Below are 17273 nucleotides of genomic sequence, written 5' to 3' on the forward strand. Positions count from 1 at the left end.
TTAATACCTCGTTTAGAGAACCTTTTCATGATATGCTAATTTTTTGAGATGAAATTTTGGGTTTTCATGAGCTGTATGCCAAAATCATCAGTATTAAAACAATAAAAGACCTGAAATATTTCAGTTGGTGTGCAATGAATCTAAAATATATGAAAGTTTAATTTTTATCATTACATTATGGAAAATAATGAACTTTTTCACAATATGCTAATTGTTTGAGAAGGACCTGTATGTATGCAGATAAAGTTGCATATACTTATATATGCAATAATGAAACATTATATAAAGAGCTGCATGATAATAGAGTTACATTTTTGGATGAAAATTGAGATTTACTATAGTCCATATCACTTTACTTGAGTGCACAGTAGGTATGCGGATAAAGTTGGATATAATATATATCCAACATTATACATATATATATATATAATTTTAATTTGAATTTTTTTTTTTTTTAATTTTTTAATTTTTTAATTTTTTTAAGATTTTAATGCGTAAACAAACCAGCGTGGCCATAGCAACCCGGGATTATCAGAGATGGATTCATTAATATTTTATTTTGAATTAAAACATTATTATATTATTTATTATAGAAATTATTACATTAAATTATTATATTAACCATAGGCCTTGGCTACCGGGCTGTATTACATGCGATCGTCAGCATTCAAATGAAGTTTATCATGAATAAAGTGCATAATATAAAATAGGCCTACAAGAAAACATTTTAATCTATCCTACAGTCTTGTAATTCTATTAACTGATCATCTTATCTGATCATCGACTATTATTATTGGTTATATTTTTATATTCGTTTATATTCATTTTTCCCTTCATTTTGATCTCTTTACTTAACGTTCTGAATACTTTTGTAAATATTAGCCTACTGTAAATCCTCGACATGCCAAAAAAGCTTTGATTAGACTGGAATTTTTGCTGGAATGCAGTTTAAACTTAACATATATTTCATTTTATTTCGGCTAATTAATAGACCATACATGTAATTATAAATACTACAGTGTTTCGTTGAGGAATTAATCATTCACGTAGTTTCATTTGTAAATGAAAACACAACCCGCTAATTTATCATCACACATGGTCATAAATACAATCATAAAGTCAAAACTTTATTTGCATAACTGTCAGGCATTTTTTTACAAAATATATGGTAGGCTAGCAAATAATAGCATAATTATACAAATATTAACTAGGTAAAGCGATACACAAATTGAAAGGGGAAATAAGCATATATAACAATTAATATAAAAATATAGCTCTAAATGTAATAATAATAATATACAAATATTAAATTAAATCTTTAATGTTAATAAAAATGTTTTATCTATCTCTGATAATCCTGGGTTGGTATGGTCACGCAGGTTTGTTTATGCATTAAACGAGAAAAATATGTTGTTCCCTCAAAATAGCATCTCGAGGCCACGACATAATATCACGTTCCCAAGAGTTAAAATGTTAAGGCCACGACAAAACTTAGTGAACCGAACATGTCACCTCCTGGACACCACAGTAATTTGGAGGTATTGAGAATTATGAAATATAAATGAACAGGTTTTGTTCAATTTATAACAACTGGTTAAAGCCTAATTACTATTTGATGATAATATATCAGTGAAAAATTGGTGTGGTTTGCAGCTTACCTGACTTCTGTTGGGTGGTTTTAATGGGAAATTCACAATATGGTCATCTTTAAACCGTTCTAACATATATAGAGGAAAGGACAGAGATGTTACATGCAAGAGATGTTAAGTTACATGTTGACTAAAAGTAAGACGAATTTAGCTGCAGATGGTGGATACGGATGAGTTTCACACACTGTTCTTAAAGACGAGCGAGTTGGCTGTGGAAGTGGTGATGGGAGTCGAGCTCTCGCTGCTCTCTGGGCTGGAACGAGTCGGCTGGCTGTGTACCCATGAAGCACCGGGAGATTTTTGGGAGCGCAAGAAGCTGATAGGCTGTGAGCAGTTCTGCAAGAGGAAATGACATCAAAAGTGAGTACAATAGAAACAGATTTAAATGGTTAAACTATCTAAATGAACAAGAATAAGGTCTTACTATAAATGACAAAGCTTTTCGCTTGTCCTGAATTCTTCTTATAGCATTTCGCACCTACATTGCATGCATAAAACATTCAGAAACGGTATTATGTTGCAATTTAGAAAGGAAATCACACAACTTCTTTGTACTAGTGAAATATAAGATAAGAAATATAAGAAAAATATAAACTGATAGCTGAGATTATTGTAGTCATACCCAGGCGCGCTGGAAGCTGTTTCATGCGGGGGGGGCTGAGGGCTGGGTTGGAAAATATGTGACGTCATTATGTTGTGACTGACGACATGAATTTCTCTACTAGTCTTCTCCCCTGGCGTGATTGTTACTGGTTTTATACACAAAAATTTGTACTTGATGTACTTGTACTTTGATGTTTAATAAAAATAAATAAATAAAAATAATAAAAAAAAATCTCTGTACTGTTTAGGCTATGTTTGTAGCCATTAAAGAAAACATATTTGGTTTCATATTTGTTTAAATATTATAGGCTAATGTAATTTTTTTTATTTATTTAATCAATCTTTATTATGAAAGTGAGCATGCAGCATGAGAAAGATATGATACATCATGCTCAATAGCCTATGAACATGGAGTGGGTAAGACATGATTTTGACCACTTTTATTGAGTTTTGTTTTGTAGAAAGACTCTGTTTAAAAGATTTTCGTTTTGTATAAATTGTATCTTAATTTTGATCAATATTTTTATCAACCCATTGCCTGTATTAATAAACAAGCAAATATATTAGCAGACAATGTAATAAGGTGCCGGCACATCACTTGTATTGCACGTGAACTGGGCGCAGAAACTCACTGTGCCTCACAGACAGTTTTGAGAAATATAGGCTATCTATTATAGAAAGCTTAAAAATGTCTACTTTTAAACGAAAATATTCAAAACGAAAATAAATAGGCTACTCTCTGAATATGTAGGCCTAATCCATATGAAATTGTGCATTTCTCTCTTGCGTTCTGGCGAGTCCGCATCGTCTTTGCAGCGACACAGAAAACACCATTTTTATTATAAACAATTTAAATGTCTCCTTGCTATTTTTGACAAATTCATAATCATTTCTATTCAGCCGGTTCAAGGGTTTGTGTGGCAAAATTATGCATGCGGGTTGTGCGCTTGAGAGGGCTCTAGTAACGCCCATTATTCTGACGGAAGACAATTATTCTGACGGTGACGGAAGCATTCCTGAGGAGGCTAGGTTTAGTCTTTTATCAACGAAATATTAAAATAATTAATCATTAGTTATATCTTATCACACTATATCTTAATGCCACAATTAACATCTTAAACACATTGTTATGTCTGTTGTTTTTATTTTTTTATTTTTTTTTTTATTTTTTTTCACGTTTATAGTACAATATTAGGTTAGTCCACAGCCCCCCACCAGGGGGGGCTGATGCTATGACGGGGGGGCTGCAGCCCCCGCAGCACCCCCCTTCCCGCGCCATTGGTCATACCTCACTGTTGTAAACCGCATACACCAGAAAAATATACAGGCCCTAGAATGAGAGACGTTTAATGAAGTAGCTAGTGATTAGAATGTTAACAACACTGAGCAAAGTAACTTTTAAACCTTATAGTCACTAAAAGATGTTTATATGGACAGTTCATGACATCACAGAGTCATATTTCATCTCATTTTCAGACATTTCTGAGTCATATTTCATCTCCAAATCAAATTTTTTTCAAATAAAAATTATATTCTTTATAAAGAAAATAAAGCCTATTTTTGGGCCATAAATCATCTTCCGGGAACTTGGTATTTAATTAAAACAACATGAATTTATTTTTTTTATTTTTTTGCATTACAGTAACAAGAATTTGGGGAAGTGGAAATATGTTGCATTGTAATGAAAATAATGTCACTGCAATATTTTATGCAAAACATCATGAAAATTCATAATGCTATATGCAAAATAAGTTCTCATTTTTCTTTACGATTTTGTTTTATAATATATAAAATATAGTTTTGTTTCAATCAGTTATTGTGTTTAAAGATTAGGCAACAGAAAAGAAACAATTTGAAAGAATTTAAATAAAAATCATATAATAAACATTAAATGACTTTGTTCTCTGGGCCAAAACATAAAAAAAATCAATCAATCAATCAATCAATCAATCAATCAATCAATCAATCAATATATCTATCTATCTATATATCTATATATCTATCTATCTATATATATATATATATCTATCTATCTATTTTATATATATATATATTTTTTTTTTTCTTTTTTTTTTTTGTTTTTGTTAAATTTGTATGAATTTGTAGTGTCTCAGTTTAAAAATAACAAATCTTTAAAAACTAACCAGGAGAAGCCTTATTGTTTTTGGAGGTTTAGCTCAAATCATAAAATATTTATTCTTAGATCTTGTTAATCAGTCATATATTACAGCTAACAGGAATGTTCCATATACTTCCTGCATCTTTATGCTTGCTGCTCTCCCAGACCTCTGCTACATAAAACATTTGAGATAGATCTGCACTGGCTAATTATATCAGAAGAGTTTCCTTGCAGTGATGGACTCTGCTCATGTGTCTCCTTCTCTCTGTGTGTCTCCCCCATTTTCTCTATCTGTCTTCTGCTTCTTTTATCTTTTTCCCAGACGCAGACAGTAAATCTACATTAACAAGCTCTGGGAGGGAATTCAGTTCTCATTCATTATAGACATGGGAGGAAGAAAGAGACAGTAAAAGAGAGCTACGTGAAGCTGAAAACCGAGAGAGGAAGTTCATTTCAACAGTGTTGACAGACTGGAGAGTTTGCAATACAAGACAAAACAACAGCATTGAGAAACTAATTATTTTGTTTTCATAATCACTGGAAGCCAAAATCATAATTAAAAATAAAATGTGAATAATCGCTCAGCCATAGTATAAGTGCTGTGTGTTACCTGAAAAGCATTGAGTGTGATGAACAGATAGGCCACGAAGACAGACAAGTGCACCAGCACTCCACACAGCCAGGTCAGACCTAACACTGGTAACAAGATCAATACTGGCCTCGCCGCTGCCCTGCATGTGCACACAAACACAGTATTAAACCTTCATATTACTGGCATCCAGTAAAGCTGAATGCATTGGCTAGGCTGCTCAGTTTTACATCAGTATGACTGAAACTCTATTCAAGGACACTCCAGTTCTCTGCTTAACTAGCTAATTATACAGACACTTCGGATTCATTTCTGCTCTTTCTTCATATGAAATATCCATATAACAGGACAAACGAGTATCTGTGGCTATTTGTATCATATCTTCTCATGTCCAGGTGGCTGATAGGAATAAATGAGTTACTGGCGGAAAGGTGCTTTCTCGCTGCTTCCTCTGTTCAACAAGATAAGAGAAAAACTAGAAATGTCTACAATAACGAGTAATGACTGGCTGATACTGCTGTCTATCTCTTAACTCTGGCCTGTTATTATTTCAAAGGAAGTTGAAAGGTGATAAAAACTCACCAGGTAAGATCCAGCGTGTGAAGTTTCGAATCAAAACTGGGTGTTAGCATTTTGGCTCTGCGACGTGCACTGGCCACTGTAACCATAACAACCCGAAAAAGCACCACAGCGTTGACCTAAGAACAGAGAACCATGTCTCCCATCAAGGAAGACCATATTTCAACTTTTAATGGGTCTTATAATACATTTTTTGTATTTTTCAGTAGGTAAACTTATAATATTAGTTAAGTTTTGTGCCTTTGAGAAACACCCCTCTTCACGTTCAGAGCAGGGGTGACATATTTTTCATATTCATAAAACCTGGAAAAGAGTTTCCAAAAAGCCATTCCAAAAAGTTTATTTTTTTTTTTTTATTGAATGTTGTATTTGGTGTGGTGAGGATAGGAATAATTTCTCGTTTTATTCAATGTCATAAAATGCATCAGTAATGCCTCACTTTGTGATTTTTTAAGGCTTTTATTTGTCTCTGGAAAAGGCGGTTGAAAACAAGTGGCTAAATAGGACTATAGACGTTGTCAGACATTAAAAATCATGTAAAACAGGTAAACTCATCTACTCACTGGTTGCTTTTACAGCCTCATTGTGTGTATAACCACAGGCTTGCAAACTATTATAACTCAAACTTTTAGGGAAAATTAAAGAGTTGTCAGAAACTTAATGGTGGTAACATTGAAGTCATGTGACCATTAGTTCATTATAGCATATGTATAGCTTTTTACTCTTGCTATTTATATTTAGGCTTCAAAATTCATTAATGTTGTGTTCATTTATTAAGATGAATAATATATATTTTCTGCAACAGTCCAAAAGCCAATGGAAAAATCCTACTAGGCTTTTGTCAGGGGAAGCAGGGTGATGCAAACTTCTGGGTTTGGCCTACAAAAATACATGGCCTACAATACTACGACACTATATTGCATGGGACAAATACATGGCCTACAATACTACAACACTATATTGCATGGGGCATTGTAAAGTATCACTATTAGATTTATAAAATTTAATAATTATAAGTGATATGTAAATGTAAAATTTTTTAATTTGATATTTTTTTTTGGTCTGAAAGCTGAATAAATAAGCTTTCCATTGTACTGTCCTTTGCAGTCCAGACTGATTTAAAGTCGCAGATCTTTTCTTCCACATTGAGGTGTACTTATTGGATTATAGAAAAAAATAAAAAAGGGTGGGACTATCCAGCTGTTGTTGATTAGATGGAGGAAGACCTGAATGACAGCTTACAGTTAATTGTAACAAACGGATGGGTTTAAATGAACTTAATGATTGGAGAAGTCCAGCATGTCACCAGAGAAAGTTATGACATTTTAATTAAACATTACAAGGTTAAAACTATTTTTTAAAAAACAAATATATGCACAGATGAACTGTTTACAAAAAGATCTATAAAATGCATTTAGGAAATAAATTTCATGTAGACTTTAAAACCTTCAGAACTGTAATGCATATACACTCAAAAGCAAATAAGAGCTCCTTTGTGACAATTATTCTGACACACTTACTCAAGGAACTGTACACTTGTGATATACTTACAGCCAAAACAAAGAGCACAGGCCCTGCAAAAGCCCAAATAACATACGACTGAAGGTTCAGCCAGCAGTGCTGCTGTGCTTTATACTGATCCAAAGTGGCTGCCAAGGTTACAACAACTATAATAACCGGCAGCCCTAAGAAAGACAAAGCAAACACAGACACAACGCATGAGAGGAAGGTTAATCAAACAGAACATGAATCATAATGATTTACACATACAGACGGTTCTCACCCCAGCCCAGCACATAGTACAGCTTCATCCGCCTCTCCTCGCTGATGTTCACAGAGACCACTTTACTCCAGAGCAGCAAGCCCTCCACCAGCATCCAGCAGAAAGACGACAGGAAAAACAGATGCAGGAGCACCGTCACCAACCAACAGGCTTCCTGCTCCACATCAACATACATACGCTTCATTCAAATTCTGACAAAAAACATGTCCATACTTGCTATCAGTTTATATATATATATATATATATATATATATATACACACACACATCAGAAATGTTTACTTGAATGCAAAAATAGCATTTCAATTGGTTTTCTCTTTTTATTAATCAAAATATATTATTATACTGTTACATAGAAATATAAATAGGAACAAGTTTGGGGTCGGAAGAATTATTTAATTTAATTTCTTTAACAAAAAAAGTATTTTATGCCCACCAAGGCTGCATTATTTGATCAAAAATACAGTAATAATGTGAAATATTATTAAAATTTAAAATACCTGTTTTTTGTTTTAATATATTTTAAAATGTAATTTATTCCTGTAATCAAAGCTGAATTTTCAGCATCTTTACTCCAGTCTTCAGTGTCACATGATATACATAGTATAATATGCTGATTTGCTGCTCAAGAAACATTTCTGATTATTATCAATGTTGAGAACAGCTGTGCTGCTTAATATTTTTGTGGAAAACATGAAACAATTTTTGTAACATGTTACTCTTTATACAGTCACTTTTGAATGGTAGTGTGTAATTTACCTCTGAAGAAATCACTTCTATGTGGTAATTTCACGGCTGTTTCCCTACTTTTTATCAACACCATCTGATATTTATGAAAACATTTATAAATCCCCCTTTAATATCCACTGTTCATATTTCACTAAGCTTGTTCATCATAGTTTTTTGTAGGTCATAACCCCCCTTTTATTTTTGTAGTTCTCTAGTCTGTTTTATCAAAGTGTTGTGACAAATGGTGAGATACACTGATACATAAAAATATATACATATGTTGACATATATAGAAGTCACACCTGGTTTCCTTCAGCCCAGTCGCTGAAAATAAGCAGGAACTGAGCTACAGCCAGAGCCACTATCAGGTTTTTGTGAACTGTAGTCCGATCTGACTTTGGAACGCTAGAGGGAGAAAGAGAGCAACACATAATGCAATACAGATATCAGCCGCACGATACAGTTTTTTTTTTTTTTTTTTGTATAATCACACCTGTAAACACAGAGAAACTCACCCAACAGCCACAAAGAGAATAAATGTGAAGATGAGACCACACAGAGACACACCAGAGCCAATCAAACTGATGATCTGCAGGCCTGTCTCGTCTTCATTTCTCTAAAACACACACAAAGAATTTAAGCAAACCAGATTTGAATTTTGATGTAATGCTGATAAAAAGTATAGTGCTGTAAGTGCTTTTTTTTTTTTTTTTAATATGAATTACCTACAAAATATTACACTCATTAAATATGACATAAATATGCCTTCTGTAGAATTTTTTATTAGGCCTAAATGTATATTGGTTCAATTATATTTAACTATGTATTAAAAATATATACACACTTTTCTGGCTCTTTTAATTGAACTCTTACTTTTCTGTAGCGGTCAGACTCTGCTTCTTTATGTTTATCGGCAACCAAGATCGCTATTTTAACTGAAAATAATTTTCGGGCAATTGAAATAAATATGAACTGAAACTGAAATAAAAAATAATAAACTAATCCAAAAAAAATAAAAGGTAATCCAAAATAATAACAAATACTATATTACTAAATACATATAATACTAAAATAACGTTCTGCAACGACACAAGCCTGTTTTTCGTAAATATATAAATATTGGTCAAATTCATGTACAGTATCCAGTCTTTATACCATGATTTTTTTTTAATCTATTACAGGTACTGCTTAATACCTTACCTGAACTTCGGCAATCTGTAACAGCAAGGCAAAGTTGGTAGTGTGGTTACAGGAACAGGAAGTTGAGTTATTTAGAGAGGAAATAAAGGTGCAACCCTTTGTTGACCAACCTCCCCCATCTGGCCTGAGATGTCAAGACAAAAGAGCAAAATTTCATCAGTTATACAAAACACAAATGAGAACATTTAGGAATTTACAAATACTGTAAATGTAAGTACATGAAACTTGCTTACATCAGGTCAAAATCCCAAAAAGAACAGATAGGTGTCAAATTCTGTGAACTGTTCTAAAGAGTGAAAAAAGAAGCATTGTAGCTGAAGTCAGGCATGACTGTCCGACAACACACTTGATTCAATCCTGATCAATCCTCATTTTAAACAGTTCTCCTAAAATGACAAAAGTGACAGCAAAAACATATATGATGTTACAAAAGATTACTAAAGATTTCTAAAAAGTAAAAAAAAATAAAATTGATAATCAGAAATGTTTCTTGAGCAGCAAATCAGCAGATTACAATGATTTCTGAAGGTCATGTGACACTGAAGACTGGAATAATGATGCTGAAGCTTTGATCACGGGAATAAATTACATTTTAAAATATATCAAAACAAAAAACAGCTATTTTAAATTATAATATTTCACATTATTTCTATTTTATTGTATTTTTGATCAAATAAATGCAGCCTTGGTGATCAGAGGAGACTTCTTTTGACCTCAAACGTTTGAACGGTAGTGCAAATTTAAGTCTTTACGTTTTTCCAGACAAGTCTTTCTACATCTTTAGAAGACTTGGAATATAATATGCATGTATTGACTGCTGTTAAAGTCATTTTATTTTTGTGCTTTTGGAGCTTGAATGCCTCTTGTGACTAAACTGTATGCTAAAGAGCAGCGTTGACATTCAGCAAAATCACCTGTTTCATGGAAAAAGGGAAGTCATATAGGTTTGTAATGAAACGTACATGTTTTTAAATGATTCCTTTACTGATTCACAATAAAAATAATATATGTTATTTCTTGTACCTGAATCCTGTGCTGGAGTGTGAATTTTACGGTCATGCTGATCGGCTGTCCATCTGCCAGCACTGTACTGGAGATGACCGATGAGCCCAAGACTGTTCGCAGATGCCTGATTCATACAATCACACACTCCCATCAGCAATATGATAACACATTCATGTTGCAATTACACTGAAATATGAAATAACAAGCAATTCTCTGTGTATTTATGTCTAACCCATATGTAAATCCTGTAATAAAGAATTACCCTGCAACTGAAGCAATTTAAGTTTGAAGTACCACACACTCTTAAAAACAGAGTTTGTTATTGGAATGAATTAATCTGCATACCTATGAGATCCATCACTGACTATAGGAGAAAGGGTAATGTTTTCCTCTCTCTCTGAGAGACAATTCACAGAGCTGTACCATGTATTCAGTAAAGTCACCTTTTGGAAGCCTAAACAAGCACAACATAAAAATTAATGGAAGAAAAAAAACACCCAGGTTTCACAATGACAATTGAAAAATTAAACACTGTGAAACTTCATCTCCTGCCCCTACCATTGTTTTGTAGTTCCTTCATGTTTTCAGCTGGGACAGAGATGCAGTCACGATTTCCTGCATCCGGTCCACAAAACGCAGAAACGTGAGAACCTTCAGAAAGCAGCTTCTGTCGGACTTGCAGCTCTGCAACACAGAACCACAGTGACTTTGGTTTAAATTTCAGTGCATGTCAGTCTGTCTTGTTCCTCTGGATGTCTGTGTAACTTACTGATTTTGTCGCTGTGTACCTGCACACGGTCTGTGTCGTCCTTCAGTAGAAAGTTAAGGTTGCTCACCATGCGGTCTACAGTCTGTATGACTGCCATTGGGCCCTTCACTACCTACAAAGCAGAGATTTGTAAAGAAATTAATGGTTTCTTTTGAATTTCTGATGGAACCATTTATAATAAATAAATAAATAAAAATTATTAATTATTAATAAATAAATAAATGATTTACATGCATAAAATAAATGAAATAAAATACTTCATTACTGAACTTATTCAGCGGTTGTATAAAAACAATATCACAGACCAATTATGCTGTAGTGACGATATTCAGTGGAACTGCTTGTGTGATACTGCTTATTTATAAAACTAATTTTTGAATGTGCATTAATTACTGAATTATCAAGTATCATATAATAACTTACACTACCATTTAGAGGTTTGTGGTCAGCAAGATTTAAATTATTATTATTATTTTTAAAGAAGTATCTTAAGGTCACCAAAGCCTGCATTTATTTGACCATAAAGTAAGAACAGTAAAACTGTGAAATATTATTACAATTAAAAAGAACTGTTTAACGTTTTAAAATGTTTTTTTTTTCCTGTTGGTAGAGCTGAATTTTCATCATCATTACTCCAGTCTTCAGTGTCACATGATCCTAAATAAATCATTGTCATACAGTATGCTGATTTACTGCTCAAGAAACATTTCTTATTATTATTATCAATACTGAAAACAGTTGTGCTGCTTAATATTTTTTGTGGAAACCGTGATAGTTTTTTTTCAGGATTCATTGATGAATAGAAATTTTTTTGAAATATAAATCTTTTGTAACATTATAAATGTCTTTAATGTCACTACTTTAAAGTGACTTTAATGTCAGTTTAATGTATCCTTTCTGATTAAAAGTAAAAAAAAAAAAAAAAAAGAAATCTTACTGATCCCAAACTTTTAGGAGGTAGTGTATTTATTAAAGTTATTACAGAGTTATAAAACTACCAAGTAATTCACTTAAATAAGTGTGCCAGTCCATGAGATCATCAAAAATCACTTTTAATAATTAGTAATTAATCAACACAGATGGTTAAGGAATAGTTCACTTCAGTCACCTCTTTGATGCTGTTCCATTTACTGGCATTGTCTTGGCTGATGAGTGAATCTGCAATGGTGATGAAGCTCTGGCCGAGGCGCTCCACATCACGCTGACTATGGTTGGCGGTGCTGGGCAGGTCAGCGGCCCGAGAGAGAACATGCATGAGAAAGAGCATGTCCCTGTCCTCCAGCTGCTTCTGCTCCTTTAAAACAACCTGCTCAGACACGTTCAACAGACGGGACACAGAGGCCCAGCTCTGCTCATCTACAGTATCAGAGAGCACATTGTCTGCAGTCTGAGAGAAACGGGACAAAATACATGTTAGATGGTAACAAAAATCAATATTTAATATACTTATTTTACTTTTATTACTGGTATTCTTTACAGTCACTGTTTTTGGTTATTTGTAGTTTGGTAATACTGTGTGCAAAATATTCATGCTAAGAAAGCACTTTTTAGAAATCGGCTGTACCACGCCATACTGCATGACACTTTGCATGAAGGAGCTTGGGTTGAGCGCTAAAGATTCTCTCAGGTCCTTCATCTTCAGAGAGTGTTCTGTGGATCAGAGAGCTGCACTGTCACTCTGTACACACTCACAGCTCACAATCATCAATACATTCACACTTTATTGAGCTACAGTAACTCCCACATACATGCTGTCTCTCACACAAACCTTTGCTCATTCTGCAGATGAAGGGGAGCGTGTGTGTGCAGGGGGCAGTGCTGTACTGAGGCTGACCATCAGACCAGCCATTAAAAACCTCACATTCCTTTTCTTGTGTCTTTGTTGTCTTCAGGGACCCTGCAAAAACAGGCATTTTCACCACAAGTTAACAGAAGCTGTAATGGAAGTGAAAATAAATTCATTTTCACATTTCAGCTGAAACAACAACAAAAAATTACGATAATAAATACATAATAAATGTAATTAAAAGTTATAGACATTAGACATTTTAAAGCTGCATTGACACCTAAGAACAATTAGAAATGTATTAAATAGAAAATATGATTAATTTTTATTTTTAGGCAAAATATTTAATAAAATACATTTGTTTTGAAAATTGAAGTAAATACTGATTTAATTATATCAGAAGATCTAAACAAATATCTGTAAACAAATAATTAATAACAAATGATAATAATAATAATAATAATAATAATAATAATAATAATAATAATAATTATTGGTTGGATCTTTATTATTAACATACTTTATTTTTTAATATTAATATAGGTGTATTAAAATAGCAAATATTGAAAAACTAAAGTATATGTTATAATAATAATAATACAATTAATATAATTAACATCTACTTTTTTAAATATTACATATATAACGAAAATAGTAAATATTGAAAATGTTATAATCATAATAATCATAATAATAATTATTGTTATTATTATTATTATTATTAGCTTACAAATCGGATCTACTTGGATCTTCTAATATTTAACAAAATTATAATCCTTTTAAACATATCATAAATGTAATTAAATATATTTGTCTATTAAAAAATTCTAAAAACTGTGTTATAGTCATTTATTATTATTTGTTTACAGATCCTTCTCGGATCCTCTGATGTTTAACAAAAAGAAGCATATGTTTTAAATATTAAATATTAAAATGATAAATATTATAGAAAATATCAAATATTTAAAAAGTATATGCTAAAAATGTTTGAGTATTTATTAAAGTATATTTTATAATGATAATAATAATTGTTGTTATTTGTTTACAGATTCTACTAGTATCTTCTGATATTTTGACAGAAGGGTGGGTAAATGAAGCTTACCTGGACACTTGAGTGTAGCAGACAGATTCTGGACAGACTGATGGACAGTGAGGTTCCAGTCCTGCCATCTGAATACGGCTCTGTGATTGGTCAGCTGCGAGCAGGTGTTCATCTCCGTCACATTCTGGTCCTCCAGAGCTTCACCCCAAACATTCAGATCAGTCAAGTTTCCAAAAAACGGCTCCGTGAGAGTCCCACCGAAACTATCCTGGTCCTGCCCCAATATAAATATACCGTCTCCGTGGATATCCATTGCATTTCCCCGAGTTTCCCCTTTCCCAGAATCTCCCATTTTTCCGTCCACATAAATTGCCCAAAATCCATCGCTCGAGCGCCACGTGACGCAAACCTGGTGCCAGTCTTCATCAATGGGCAGCTCGGCTTTGTAGGGATGATGCTGTCCTTGAATAAGAAGCGCTAGGCGGACCTTTCTCTCATGATCTCCCTTGGGCTCGTCAATCTGTCCGCGGAGCTGGAATTCATTGACGAAAACCGGCGCTGCGTACGAGAACACCGTGGACACGTTCTTGTGCCGCGGGTCCCACTGCAAGCGCGCGCAAACGCTCACCGCGGACAGTGCCGGGAACGACGCGTGCACACGGGCATAGCCGTCCTTAGACGTGAAAGACAATCCTCTGAGGATCGTTTCTGTGAAGTTACAGAGATACTGACTTAATTTCTTGAGATTTCTTGTGACTTACAACATCATACCAGCATCATAACTAAACTTACTTTGTTTGGGAAGGGGCAGATGAGGTGTCCCGCTCTGTTTTCTGTTGGTTTCAAACCAAACTGGGCCCTTCAGGTTGGATTTAGAGAGTATCTGCCGGGCTCCCTCCTCATCCTCTTTGACCCCTGAGGTTGTGAGGGTGCTGGACTGACCACGGCAGTAACGCTGAGCTTGTTCAAAACTGAACGATGTGTTCACAAGATGATACACTGCTTCATTCTGGCTCAGAAGGTTAGAGTCTGGCACATCTGCAACAGGTTGACCTTGCTTGGTTTTATGATCAAAGCTCTGTAGTTTTAATTGTGGACATATAATGCAATGCAATACAATGATGTTTATGAGATGAACAAACGTTCCTCAAAAGCCTGCATGACATAAAAAATGATGTATCAATAATCAAGTAAACCTAAGTTGCTTCAAGAAAATGTTCATGTTGAACAATGTAAAAGTCATTACGTTTAGCTTACAATATAAAAATCAGTGAAGATTTCACAGCAAAAAGACACGTGAACCACAACCAGAAGGATAAAACAGTATAGGCTTCAGAAATGTATGTATCAAACATAATACAGTAGTCTTATAGGGTTCATAATTATCTAAAAGAGGTGTAAACTGAACATTTACTCACCCAAAAGTCCTCTTTCTGCCCTGTCTGACCATGATTGAGTTGGTTCACACATACCTTTAATTTCATTGTTAAACACATAAAGAACGGTACCAAAATATGATCATACTTTTAAAATAAATCATAATTTAAAAACTGAGATACAGAGAAACAAATCTGATTTCAACATTACCATTGCATTAGCCAAAATCACTCCAAAGAGCACTGGAGACATCTTCTCATCTAGACAAATAAATAGATAAATGCTTTACATAATAACACGAAGAATGCAAACCAAAGGAGGATGAGTCTCTTAACTATCAGTAAAACAGCCATTTACAAAGTCACGCTCATTTCTGTTCCTCAAATTAAAGTTCCTTATTGTTTTGTACAAACATATACGTAATTGTCAAAGCCTGAAAAAACAGCAGTATGATACACAAAACTAGATATAACTGAAGTACAGTAGGGTCCAAAAGTATGAGACCACAATCAAATGAAATAAATAGAAATAGAAATAAAATAAAGAAACAGCATTTTAAGCTAAAAAACAACAACAACAACAACAACAACAACAACAACAACAACAACAACAACAAAATAAAACATTTACCTATTAAAATTACTGTACAAATGCCACTATAATGACTTGTTCCTTGATTAATGGTTAATATATGCAGTGAAATGTAGTTAAATGAACAGTTTGTGGAAGTGAATTGCCTGTGTGATGCTTGTGATGCTTCACATTTAATAGTTTAATTGTGGTTTTTAATAGTGTTGTTATCAGCTATGCATCTTAAGGTTTTATGTTTAATGTTATTTAATTTATGTTTATAGCATTATTTTAGTGCCATGTGTGTTTTCCATGATGGTGTTTCGTGTTTCTGTGAATGACCTTCTAGAAATGACTTTTTATCTCAGTTTGTGGAAAGCTGCTTCTAATGAACTTTGATTCATCAAATTAGAAAAGAAAACACATTATCAAACAATGCAAAAAAACAAAAAGGACTTCAGTAGATGTATCAGACTTTTGAATTGAATATATAAGAGATTTGACTTACAGGTGTATTCGTAGCACTGGCTTCTGCTGCTTGCAATGTGGTGAGCTTCAACAGTTCGAGTTCTAGCATCCATACATCTGTGCTGTGAAGTTGCATCTGTCTATGTATTTCATATTATCTACATGCATTTACACCGTCTTCATCCTTCAGCTTACAAGTGTAACATCCATACCAATATCCATCTCACCCAGACTGTACTCCTTCTTGATCCCAGAGTGTGTGTCTCTGGCTCTGGGAAGGAGTTGAGCACAGACCCCCTCGTAGATGTCCAGCCCACCAGCTCAGCCGTCATTTTAGCACTGCGCTTTGTAATGCTAATGGATGTCATTTATTAAAGCTGACTTCTTGCGCAAGCAGTGTGAAAGTTGGCACACAGCGTTCATCAAGAGCTGCGGGACGCCTACCAATGCAGAATGCCATTTATTATATATCCATTATGGGCAAACTTCAGACACACTTGTTCAAACAGTGAAATGATCACATGATGTAAACTCACTCTCAACAAAATTAATTTGTTGGCATGCATAAACTGGCACTAGTGAAAGTCTTTTCCAGCATGATGTTTGTTCAACCTTTTTTTGTAGTTGTTGCATTGAAAGCCTCTCTATAAAGCTGGTTTGTTTTCTGTAGGCTAAGCTTTAACAACAAAAGCAGTGACATCACTAATGCACAGTGTACATCAGCGAGCCAAAGAAAACCTGCTATGAGTATGCACTGTAGCTCACACAAGTCTGTTGAGTCCAGGATTAACACCAGCAAGAGTTCAGAGATGAATGGTGTGATAATGCATTTCAAACAGGATCAGGGCAAAAAATAAAGATGAATGCCTTTAAAATTCAAAATGTGTAGGTCAAAATTCCCTTGTTAAAAATTATTGTTGTTTTTATTTATATTTTTAATTTGGTAGGTTATTTTTTCTTTGTTATTGTTGAATTTATGTTTTTTTGTTTTTTAAAGTGCTAATAT

General features: G+C 33.8%; 1 protein-coding gene across 7 annotated transcripts in view; it reads right to left on the reverse strand.

The window, feature by feature from the left end:
• Positions 1-16545, reverse strand: part of LOC109073543 (adhesion G-protein coupled receptor D2-like) — a 23702-nt gene extending 7157 nt beyond the window's left edge. For 3 of the 7 annotated variants that reach the window (XR_006160683.1, XR_006160682.1, XM_042762717.1), the window contains exons 1-24: positions 16308-16545; positions 15440-15489; positions 15271-15331; positions 14645-14890; positions 13913-14560; positions 12793-12921; positions 12589-12674; positions 12133-12411; positions 11025-11136; positions 10814-10939; positions 10601-10709; positions 10274-10379; positions 9484-9536; positions 9251-9374; positions 8566-8666; positions 8353-8455; positions 7323-7476; positions 7091-7224; positions 5543-5658; positions 4982-5102; positions 3541-3582; positions 2074-2127; positions 1835-1985; positions 1659-1717 (exon numbers count right to left, since the gene is read on the reverse strand). Coding sequence is in view for 3 of the 7 variants with exons in the window: in XM_042762717.1 (XP_042618651.1) it covers positions 1659-1717; positions 1835-1985; positions 2074-2127; positions 3541-3582; positions 4982-5102; positions 5543-5658; positions 7091-7224; positions 7323-7476; positions 8353-8455; positions 8566-8666; positions 9251-9374; positions 9484-9536; positions 10274-10379; positions 10601-10709; positions 10814-10939; positions 11025-11136; positions 12133-12411; positions 12589-12674; positions 12793-12921; positions 13913-14560; positions 14645-14890; positions 15271-15331; positions 15440-15489; positions 16308-16380 (3237 nt within the window). In the remaining 4 variants the exon portion in view is untranslated. The remainder of the gene's footprint in view (positions 1-1658; positions 1718-1834; positions 1986-2073; positions 2128-3540; positions 3583-4981; positions 5103-5542; positions 5659-7090; positions 7225-7322; positions 7477-8352; positions 8456-8565; positions 8667-9250; positions 9375-9483; positions 9537-10273; positions 10380-10600; positions 10710-10813; positions 10940-11024; positions 11137-12132; positions 12412-12588; positions 12675-12792; positions 12922-13912; positions 14561-14644; positions 14891-15270; positions 15332-15439; positions 15490-16307) is intronic. The other 4 variants (XR_006160685.1, XR_006160684.1, XM_042762719.1 and 1 more) reach the window with 4 other exon arrangements.
• Positions 16546-17273: the final 728 nt, after the last annotated feature.

Source organism: Cyprinus carpio, chromosome A8 (genome assembly GCF_018340385.1).
Source record: "Cyprinus carpio isolate SPL01 chromosome A8, ASM1834038v1, whole genome shotgun sequence".
Classification (NCBI taxonomy): domain Eukaryota; kingdom Metazoa; phylum Chordata; class Actinopteri; order Cypriniformes; family Cyprinidae; genus Cyprinus; species Cyprinus carpio.